The sequence below is a fragment of the Babylonia areolata genome, chromosome 20, assembly GCF_041734735.1.
Source record: "Babylonia areolata isolate BAREFJ2019XMU chromosome 20, ASM4173473v1, whole genome shotgun sequence".
NCBI lineage: Eukaryota > Metazoa > Mollusca > Gastropoda > Neogastropoda > Buccinidae > Babylonia > Babylonia areolata.
In genome coordinates this window covers 5,859,067-5,871,566 of record NC_134895.1, presented here as the reverse complement: position 1 = coordinate 5,871,566, position 12,500 = coordinate 5,859,067, and the positions used below count along the sequence as shown (strand labels likewise).

General features: G+C 49.9%; 1 protein-coding gene across 1 annotated transcript in view; it reads right to left on the bottom strand.

Annotated features, from left to right (window-relative positions):
- Positions 1-12,500, bottom strand: part of LOC143294934 (sodium/potassium-transporting ATPase subunit alpha-B-like) — an 84,954-nt gene that overhangs the window by 12,990 nt on the left and 59,464 nt on the right. Inside the window, exons 7-12 of the mRNA XM_076606450.1 lie at positions 11,680-11,948; positions 10,246-10,444; positions 7,048-7,159; positions 4,285-4,417; positions 1,855-2,047; positions 751-926 (exon numbers count right to left, since the gene is read on the bottom strand). Of these exons, the coding sequence (XP_076462565.1) occupies positions 751-926; positions 1,855-2,047; positions 4,285-4,417; positions 7,048-7,159; positions 10,246-10,444; positions 11,680-11,948 (1,082 nt within the window). The remainder of the gene's footprint in view (positions 1-750; positions 927-1,854; positions 2,048-4,284; positions 4,418-7,047; positions 7,160-10,245; positions 10,445-11,679; positions 11,949-12,500) is intronic.

Here is a 12,500-nt window from a genome sequence, read left to right as displayed (position 1 = left end):
TGACGCAGGCAACAGGTGTTTACCGTGTACCTGCATATTAGCAACAGGTGTTTAGTGTATACCTTGACACTGGCAATAGCTGTTTAGTGTATACCTTGACACAGGCAACAGGTGTTCGTCGTGTACCTGCATAAAATGGCAACAGGTGTTTAGTGTATGCACTGACACGTGCAACAGGTGTTAATTGTATACCTTGACATTGGCAACAGGTGTTCAGCGTGTACCTGCATATTGGCAACAGGTGTTTAGTGTATACCTCGACACTGGCAACAGGGGTTTATCGTGTACCTGCAAATTGGCAACAGGTGTTTAGTGCATGCATTGACGCTGGCAACAGGTGTTTAGTGTATACCTTGACAGAAGCAACAGGTGTTTAGTTTATACCTGTGTTTAGCGTATGCACTGACGCTGGCAACAGGTGTTCAGTGTATACCTTGACACTGGCAACAGGTGTTTAGCGTATACCTGCATATCGGCAATAGGTGTTTTAGAGTATGCACTGACGCTGGCAACAGGTGTTCAGTGTATACCTTGACACTGATAACAGGTGTTTACCGTTGACCTGCATATCGGCAATAGGTGTTTTAGAGTATGTACTGACGCTGGCAACAGGTGTTCAGCGTATACCTGTATATCGGCAATAGGTGTTTTAGAGTATGCACTGACGCTGGCAACAGGTGTTCAGTGTATACCTTGACACTGGCAACAGGTGTTCAGTGTATACCTTGGCGACAGGTGTGAGCTCCATACCTTGATGCCGGCACTGCGGCACTTGCCCACAGCGTCAGGCACGGCGGCTCGGGGCGGGTCGATCATGGACATGAGGCCCACGAAGCGCAGTCCGGACAGCGGGAAGTTGGGACCCTCCGCGTCAAAGGCAAACCCCGGCGGGAACTGCTCCGACGGCAGGTAGTAATCACAGAAACCTGCACAGGGAAACCATGACATGGTACATGACTGACTCATCGTGTAGATCTAAGCGTTTACTGCATGTTGAAAGGAAACAGACACGTACATCATTGAATGATCATGTAAACTTTGGAAATGCATTTACTATGAAATGAATAAACAATGAGGTCGGGAGCATATGTCAGATGATTGTCAGATGAATCGGTAGCATAAGCAGCATTGACTAAGTCTTGAAGTTATGTGGGCCTACCTTGTGAACGGAGAGAGTCACCACTCTCTACTATTTGTTAATGCAGTTACCACTTGTGGAAATGAGACACACACATCATTGAACGATCATGTAGACATCGTGTATTGCATTTTCTGCTTCTTCATCATCATTTCCCCCAGGGTCTGTGCCACACTAGCAGTTCCAGCAGGGCAGGGTGACATGACAGCACTGATATTCTCTCTTACGTCACTGTGACCAGTGATACGTCAGCTCCGGTGTCTGCTGAGATCAGTGTGTTCCAGCAGTAAGTGCAAGCCCGCTATCACTGACCACTGCAGGACACACACACACACACACACACACACACACACACCTTCCCCCCCCCACATACCCCTCCCCCCCACACATACCCCCCACACACACACAAATACCCCCACACCGCCCACCACACACATACATTAACCTCCCCAACCCCCTCTCCCCCAGACATACCCCCCTACCGCACGCACATAGATCCCCTTCCCGCCCCCCCACACATATACCCCCACGCCCCCACATACCCCTTCCCCCCACATCCCCCCTCCCCCCACACATATACCCCCCTTCCCCCCACATACATCCCCTCCCCACCCCACACATACATTCCCCACCCCCAACACACACATACCCCCCTCCCCCCATAACACACATACACCCCAAAACACATACCCCCCACCCCCACCCCACCCACCTACCCAGCACACGCTCCCCGAGTCCCCCCAGCTCCAGGTAGGCGGTGTTGAAGGCCTCCCGGAAGTGCTGGTCGATGGCCTGCTCCTTGCCGTGCAGCAGCACGGAGCTGCAGCGGTCCATGATGCGCTCCGGGGCGCCCTTCATCACCAGCAGGTACCGGGGGTCGTTCGGGTCCTCCGTCTCGTGCACCGACACCTGCATGATGCACGACACACGGTAAACACCTGTCCCCATCACCCTGTAGGTCGGGTCTCGCACCTTTTATGGTGGACGTCATGCTTTGGTTGTACACCGCACTTCACCTGTACACTACACCACACCAGTACACCACACCTGTACACCGCACCTGTATACCACACCTGTACACCGCACTTCACCTGTACACTACACCACACCTGTACACCACACCTGTACACTGCACGTCAACTGTACACTACACCACACCTGTAAACCACACCTATACACTGCACTTCACCTGTACACTAACCCCCACCTGTACACCACACCTGTACACAACACCTGTACACTACACCCCCACCTGTACACCACACCTGTACACCACACTTCACCTGTACACTACACCCCCACCTGTACACCACACCTGTACACCACACTTCACCTGTACACTACACCACACCTGTACACTGCACTTCACGTGTACATTACACCACACCTGTACACCACACCTGTACACTGCACTTCACCTGTACACCACACCTGTACACTGCACTTCACGTGTATATTACACCACACCTGTACACCACACCTGTACACTGCACTTCACATGTACACCACCCTTCTACAGTACCTAATTCACCTGTACACTACATCACACCTGAACACCAAACTGTACATTACACCACACCTGTACACCACACCTGTACACTACACCACACCTGTACACCGCACCTGTACACCACACCACACGTTTACACTGCACCTGTACACCACACCTGTACACTACACCACACCTGTACACCGCACCTGTACACCACACCACACGTTTACACTGCACCTGTACACCACACCTGTACACCGCACTCCACCTGTACACTACACCACATCTGTACACCACACCTGCACAATGCGCATCACCTGTACACTACACCACACCTGTACACCACACCTGTACACCACACCTGTACACAGCACGTCACCTTTACACTACACAAAACCTGTACACTGCACGTCACCTATACACTACACCACACCTGTACACCACACTACACCTGTACACCACCCTTCTACTGTACACCTAATTCACCTGTACACAACACCACACTGAAACACCGCACCTGTACACCACACTTGTACACTGCACCACACCTGTACACCGCACCTGTACACCACACCTGTACACTACACCACACCTGTACACCGCACCTGTACACCGCACCTGTACACCACACCTGTACACTACACCACACCTGTACACCGCACCTGTACACCACACCTGTGCACCACACTTCACAACTGTAACCACAAATATACACCTATACACCACACCCCCACCTGTACACCACACCCTCTACCTGTACACCACACCCTCACCTGTACACCACACCCTCACCTGTACACCACACCCTCTACCTGTACACCACACCTCACCTGTACACCACACCCTCTACCTGTACACCACACCCTCTACCTATACACCACACCCTCTACCTGTACACCACACCCTCACCTATACACCACACCCTCACCTGTACACCACACCCTCTACCTGTACACCACACCTCACCTGTACACCACACCCTCTACCTGTACACCACACCCTCTACCTGTACACCACACCTGTACACCACACCCTCTACCTGCACACCATACACACCTGTACACCACAACCTCACCTATACACCACACCTCTACCTGTACACCACACCTCACCTGTACACCACACCCTCTACCTGTACACCACACCCTCTACCTGTACACCACACCCTCTACCTGTACACCACACCTCACCTGTACACCACACCCTCTACCTGTACACCACACCCTCTACCTGTACACCACACCTGTACACCACACCCTCTACCTGTACACCACACCCTCTACCTGTACACCACACCTGTACACCACACCCTCTACCTGTACACCACACCCTCACCTGTACACCACACCCCCACCTGTACACCACACCCCCACCTGTACACAACACCCTCTACCTGTACACCACACCTGTACACCACACCCTCACCTGTACACCACACCCTCTACCTGTACACCACACCCTCACCTGTACACCACACCCCCACCTGTACACCACACCCCCACCTGTACACAACACCCTCTACCTGTACACCACAACCTCCTCTGTATAAATAACTTGTATACCATTGCCACTTGTGTGTGCATCTCACCTGTACACAAGACAATCATCTGTGTGATGGAGATGACTGGTGGAGATGAAGAAGTGTGAATCTCACCTGATATTTGTTTGTGGAGTTGAAGGGTATCTCACAAATCTTCTTGTTCCTCTTTCGGAACTCTGTCACGTTGCCAATGGAAAGCTCCACACATTTCAGCAGCGCAGATTCCGAGGCATCCCCATTGCATTCTCTGAAGATGGAAAGAAACGGGAAAACAATAGCGTGTCTTTAAAAATCTCACCTCACGTGTGTACACACCGACAGACCATAGCTGACACACCGCATGTGTGACACAGACCATAGCTGACACACTTAATGTGTGACACAGACCATAGCTGACACACTTAATGTGTGACACAGACCATAGCTGACACACTTAATGTGTGACACAGACCATAGCTGACACACTTAATGTGTGACACAGACCATAGCTGACACACGTCATGTGTGTACACAGAACATAACTTACACATAGTGAACTATTTGTAGACACATAGAGCTGTATTAAACAGCAAACTGAGCTATTTGCGGACATAGTGTCGTGATATGCATCATAGTCAGCTATATGCAGACACATGGTGCTGTGATATACATCAAACTGAGCTATTTGTAGACATACAGCATTACCATGAAACACACCAAAGTCAGCGGTCTGTAGACATATAGTGCCTTGATCTACGTACATCTTAGTCAGCTGTTGATACATAATGCCTTGACATACATGATTTTCAGCTATCTGTAGACATACAATGCCTTGATATACATCATAGTCAGCTATCTGTAGACATACAATACCTTGATATACATCATAGTCAGCTATCTGTAGACATACAATACCTTGATATACATCATAGTCAGCTATCTGTAGACATACAATACCTTGATATACATCATACTCAGCTATCTGTATACATACAATGCCTTGATATACATCATAGTCAGCTATCTGTAGACGTACAATACCTTGATATACATCATAGTCAGCTATCTGTAGACATACAATACCTTGATATACATCATAGTCAGCTATCTGTAGACGTACAATACCTTGATATACATCATAGTCAGCTATTTGTAGACATACAATACCTTGATATACATCATAGTCAGCTATCTGTAGACGTACAATACCTTGATATACATCATAGTCAGCTGTTTGTAGACATTTTGTGCCTTGATATACATAAAGTGAGCTACCTGTAGATATATAGTGCCCTGATATACATCAATGTGAGCTACCTGTTGACATATAGTGTCATGATATACAGCACAGTAAGTAGACTACAATCACGCGGTGTGATAGACACACAGTGCAGGTGATGTATAGACTACAATCACGTGGTGTGATAGACACACAGTGCAGGTGGTGTGATAGACGCACAGTGCAGGTGATGTATGGACTACAGTCACGTGGTGTGATAGACACACAGTGCAGGTGGTGTGATAGACACAGTGCAGGTGATGTACAGACTACAGTCACGTGGTGTGATAGACACACAGTGCAGGTGATGTACAGACTACAGTCACGTGGTGTGATAGACACAGTGCAGGTGATGTACAGACTACAGTCACGTGGTGTGATAGACACAGTGCAGGTGATGTACAGACTACAGTCACGTGGTGTGATAGACACACAGTGCAGGTGATGTATAGACTACAGTCACGTGGTGTGATAGACACATAGTGCAGGTGATGTACAGACTACAGTCACGTGGTGTGATAGACACATAGTGCAGGTGATGTACAGACTACAGTCACGTGGTGTGATAGACACAGTGCAGTGTGCTACAGTCACGTGGTGTGACAGACACAGTGCAGGTGATGTACAGACTACAGTCACGTGGTGTGATAGACACATAGTGCAGGTGATGTACAGACTACAGTCACGTGGTGTGATAGACACATAGTGCAGGTGGTGTGATAGACACATAGTGCAGGTGATGTACAGACTACAGTCACGTGGTGTGATAGACACATAGTGCAGGTGATGTACAGACTACAGTCACGTGGTGTGATAGACACATAGTGCAGGTGATGTACAGACTACAGTCACGTGGTGTGATAGACACATAGTGCAGGTGGTGTACAGACTACAGTCACGTGGTGTGACAGACACACAGTGCAGGTGATGTACAGACTACAGTCACGTGGTGTGATAGACACAGTGCAGGTGATGTATAGACTACAGTCACGTGGTGTGATAGACACACAGTGCAGGTGATGTATGGACTACAGTGCAGGTGATGTACAGACTACAGTCACGTGGTGTGATAGACACAGTGCAGGTGATGTATGGACTACAGTGCAGGTGATGTACAGACTACAGTCACGTGGTGTGATAGACACAGTGCAGGTGATGTACAGACTACAGTCACGTGGTGTGATAGACACATAGTGCAGGTGATGTACAGACTACAGTCACGTGGTGTGATAGACACAGTGCAGGTGATGTACAGACTACAGTCACGTGGTGTGATAGACACATAGTGCAGGTGATGTACAGACTACAGTCACGTGGTGTGATAGACACAGTGCAGGTGATGTACAGACTACAGTCACGTGGTGTGATAGACACAGTGCAGGTGATGTACAGACTACAGTCACGTGGTGTGATAGACACAGTGCAGGTGATGTACAGACTACAGTCACGTGGTGTGATAGACACATAGTGCAGGTGATGTACAGAATACAGTCACGTGGTGTGATAGACACACAGTGCAGGTGGTGTGATAGACACAGTGCAGGTGATGTACAGACTACAGCCAGGCGGAGGGGGGTGGGGGTGGGGCGAGGGGGGATGTGTGTGTGTGAGTGACGTACCTTTTGAGGATGGGCACGTTGGCCTGCTGCTCTTTGAACTCGGCCCTGTTGCACAGCATGGCGATGCGGGCCAGAGCTGCCCACGTGGGGTCACTCTGACTGTAGGCGGCGTCTGTACACACACACACACACACACACACACGCACACACACACACACACACGCACACACACACACACACACACACACACACACACGCACACACACGCACGCACGCAGACACAGACAGACAGACCGACAGACCGACAAACAGACAGACAGACAGACAGACAGACAGACAGACACACACACACACACACACACACACACACACACACACACACACACACAGATTGAGAAATGGGTAAACATTTTTCAAAGCTTTACTGCCGAGCTCGAGGCCATACTTATAAGTTTGTTTCACATTCTAGATTAAAAAAAAAAAAAAAAAAAAAAAAAAAAAAAAAAGTCAAATTCTACTCTATATAGATTCGAAATCAAGGTCACACGCACATCACTTATATCTGCAAGAAAAAAACAAAAAACATCACGACTTGAGATGATCACTGAAATAAAGCACATTATGCATCTGTTATCAATCAAAGGAACCCACGTAACTTTCATGTGGGCGTCTTCCTGTTGGATGTTTTCAATTGAGAAGGCAGATCAGGCTGCCAGAAAAGCAGCTGCAAAGTAGCACAGGCGAAGTTACAAGTTTAATTTATCGATTCCGTTTGAATGCCTCTCTAATCAAATTCTGCAACAAAATACACAGTATTGGTGAATGGAGAGAGTTACCACTCTTTACTATTTGTTAATCTTTTCATCTCCTGGCCTCATTATTTGTTAATTTCCTGTTGAAAAACCACCGAGGCAACCATGTGTTTGTTCTGTATTGTCCATGTGTTCTGTGTGGCTTGTTCAGGATTAAAATGGCTATGCCAGTCTTGAATAAAAGCTAATTTATGTTTGCACATTTCTTCTGTCTTTGCTGCTGTGTGCACATGTCAAATGATCGGACAGGCCCGGCGCTTCCTTTTTGAGGAAGTGTCTGGGTTTGTTCCAATGTTCCTTTTATTTACCTGTGTGCTAGCTGAATCGGTAGCGTAAGCAGCACTGACTTGAAGTTGTGTACCTTGTGAATGGAGAGAGTTACCACTCTTTACTATTTGTTAATTAAAAATACAGGCAGGCTGTACAAGAGAGTGTGGAACAACAAACACCTGAAGAAAGACACAAAGATCAGCGTGTACAGAGCTGTTGTACTGCCCACCCTGTTGTATGGCTCCGAAACCTGGGTCACCTACCGGCACCACATACGACTGCTTGATCGCTTCCACCAGCGCTGCCTTCGCACCATCCTCAGCATCCACTGGAGTGACTACATCACAAATGTCGAGGTCCTGGAGCAGGCAAAGACTATCAGCATCGAGGCAGTGCTGCTAAAGACCCAGCTACGTTGGGCAGGGCACGTGTCCAGGATGGAGGACCACCGCCTGCCCAAGATCGCGCTGTATGGCGAACTGTCCACTGGCCACCGTGACAGAGGAGCACCCAAGAAGAGATACAAAGACTCCTTGAAGAAAGCTCTCGGTGCCTGTCACATTGACCATCGCCAGTGGTCCGCAGTAGCCGCTGATCGAGAGACCTGGCGACGCACCATCCACCAAGCTGTCTCCTCCTTCGAAAACAACCGCAGGGCCAGCCTTGAGGACAAACGCAGAAGGAGGAAGAACCACGACGCTGCAGCCGCGAACCCAGACCAGACTTTCCCTTGCAACCGCTGCGGCCGACTCTGCTTTTCCCGCATTGGCCTTGTCAGCCATGAGCGTGCCTGCATCAGACGTGGACAACGCCCTTCCTAGATCTTCGTCAGCGAAGCCAGGCCATGATGAATTAAAAATACACAGTGTTTTAAGCGGGATAGAAGTAAATGTCTGTTACTTACTTGTCCCGTGTCCAGGAACAAAACTGGTCGTTCAAAAATTAGCTGAACCGGTTTTCACCAAACACGTATTGGTCCTTAGGATATGTCTTGAATGATTATTTATTACTTTAAAAAATTCTGAATGTTTGAATCAAAGTCCGCTTGGTAATCTACCTTTGACTGATCACGTTTCTGTTACAATAGCATGATTTTTTTTTTTTACTGTTATATGAATGTTGAAATCACTGTTATAATTCATATTTTTAAGGCCCAACACTCGGCTTATATCACAGATTGACATAAGTTTACATTTGGGCCAACAGCAAAGTGAGAGGAAATGGGAAACCATTTACAGCTTAGTCTAGGAGGCAAAATTGCACTGGCTCTTAGTGCTGCAGCCTTGTGGGCTAGTTGGCCTTTGGGAACCATCCCAACGCCGACTGTCCTAAAACCTTCTGGGCCGAGAGAGAGGGGATGTAACCTGGGCAAGACACTCTCCACTATAATCAAATTCTAGCCCAAATAGTCGGAACAGCTGTTCTGATGGTCATAGTCGGACACGACTGACTATCTATCACTCCAGTCATCCTCTTCCCACGTGCCCCATCCACCGTCTCCCATGCGCACATACACACATTTTGGTTTTGTGGTCTAGTGTCACTAAACAGCGAAAAGACTTAAGAAGAAGAAAGGAATAAAAAAAAACAACAACAACGAATGGACAGAAGAGAGAAAGAGAGAGAGAGAGAGAGAGAGAGAGAGAGAGAGAGACAGACAGACAGACAGACAGACAGACAGACAGAGACAGACAGACAGACAGAGACAGAACGAACGAACAAACGAACGAACGAAAATGTTTTAATGAACTTTGGCCATGGACCACAATTCAAAACCAGGAGACTGGGGGTGGGCATGCGAAGGGGTATTATAACACTTGAATAGATGACACAATATCATAATGTTCACGGATTTGACATTAATTCTACTTAACTAGGTCTGAGTATATGATTTCTCCTTTTGATCGCATGGAAAATAAGAGAGAAAGAAAGAAAGAGAGAGAGAGGGAGTCAGGCAAACAGACAGCCAGTCAGCCAATCAGGCAGGCAGACAGACAGACAAACAGACAGACAGTGTCTTATTCAGTTTAACGTATATCGACATACCGTGATTTTAGACGAAATTTTAGACAGACAGACAGACAGACAGACAGACAGACACACACACACACACACACACACACACACACACACACACACACACACACACACACACACACACAGACATGAGTCTCACGGGATTGATCATCATGAGTGTCGGCCTCCATAATGCGGCCGTCAAACCACATGTGGGCCACGGTCATCCTGTTCTGGGTCAGGGTTCCAGTCTTGTCGGAGCAGATGGTGGATGTAGAGCCTAGCGTCTCCACGGACTCCAGGTTCTTCACCAGGCAGTTCTTCCTCGCCATCCGCTTGGCCGTCAGCGTCAGACACACCTGGCGACAGGCAGGCGTCATGTGAAACGTGGGTGCCAGGTGTTGTGGGTGCCAGGTGTTGTGAGTACCAGGTGTTGTGAGTACCAGGTGTTGTGAGTACCAGGTGTTGTGAGTACCAGGTGTTGTGAGTACCAGGTGTTGTGAGTACCAGGTGTTGTGAGTACCAGGTGTTGTGAGTACCAGGTGTTGTGGGTACCAGGTGTTGTGAGTACCAGGTGTTGTGAGTACCAGGTGTTGTGGGTGCCAGGTGTTGTGGGTACCAGGTGCTGTGAGTACCAGGTGTTGTGAGTACCAGGTGCTGTGGGTACCAGGTGTTGTGGGCAGTAAAAAGCATAGTTTTGTTGTGGGCAGTGATGTACATATGTTGTGGGGAGTGTTGGAGAGTAGTTCTGTACACAGGTTGTGATATCAGAACGGTCACTAGCAAGACGTATCTCCCCTATTCACAGCCACTGATGATACGTCGTTTGATGGATAGTGCAGACACTTCAGTCAGACATCTCTGTGTGGATACCGTCACAACATAACTCGGTGATAACATGCAATGCAAATCATTGATGTGGATACCTCGTAACACAGTGATGTGGATACCCCACGCACCACCCTCACCATCTTTATCACACCACACACCACGCTCTTGTTATCACACCCCATAGCACCACCGTCGTCATCACCTCACACACCACCCTCCCCCATCATCGCACCCACAACCATCACTATCACACCCGACTACCACCACCATCGTCATCATCTCCCTCACCCCATCCACCTCCATCCCCAGCCACCCCAAACAGCCCACTACCACTATCGTTATCATCCCCAGACAACCACCCACCCCTAACCACCCCACCACCATCACCATCGTTATTATCCCCCCCAAACCACTCCCACCCCTAACCAACCCCCATCCACCCCACCACCACCACCATCGTTATCATCCCCACCCCAAACCACCACCACCCGCAACCAACCCCCATCCACCCCACCACCATCACCATCGTTATTATCCCCCCCCCAACCCCAAACCACCACCACCTCCATCCCCCCACCCCAACCACCCCCATCCCATCCCCCCCCAAACCAAACCACCCCATCACCACAACCATCATTATCATCCCCACCCCAACCACCCCCATCCCACAACCACCCCACCACCACCACCATCGTTACCACCCCCCAGCCCTTCCCCCGACCCCCCCAACCAACCCCCACCCCCCCTCCAACCCTGTCCTTACCGTGACGGTGGCCAGGAGACCCTCAGGCACGTTGGCGACGATGATGCCGATGAGGAAGATGACGGCGTCCAGCCAGAAGTAGCCCAAGATGAAGGCGATGATGAAGAAGGAGACCCCCAGGACGACGGCCACGCCGGTGATGATGTGGATGAAGTGGCGGATCTCCTTGGCGATGGGCGTCTCCCCCACCTCCAGCCCCGAGGCCAGGTTCGCGATCCGACCCATCACCGTGTCGTCCCCTGTCCGCACCACCAGCCCTCGGCACGTGCCTGTCGCCATGCAGTGATGGTGCAGAGGTGGTGGTGCAGTGGTGGTGGTGCAGAGGTGGTGGTGGAGTGATGGTGCAGTGGTGGTGGTGCAGTGGTGGTGGTGCAGTGGTGGTGGTGCAGTGGTGGTGGTGCAGTGGTGGTGGTGCAGTGGTGGTGGTGCAGTGGTGGTGCAGTGGTGGTGGTGCAGTAGTGCAGTGATGCAGTGGTGGTGGTGCAGTAGTTGTGGTGCAGTGGTGGTGGTGAAGTGGTGGTGGTGCAGTGGTGGTGGTGCAGTGGTGGTGCAGTGGTGGTGGTGCAGTGGTGGTGGTGCAGTGGTGGTGGTGCAGTGGTGGTGCAGTGGTGGTGCAGTGGTGGTGGTGAAGTGATGGTGCAGTGGTGGTGGTGCAGTGGTGGTGGTGCAGTGGTGGTGCAGTGGTGGTGCAGTGGTGGTGGTGCAGTAGTGCAGTGATGCAGTGGTGGTGGTGCAGTAGTTGTGGTGCAGTGGTGGTGGTGCAGTGGTGGTGGTGCAGTGGTGGTGGTGCAGTGGTGGTGCAGTGGTTGTGGTGCAGTGGT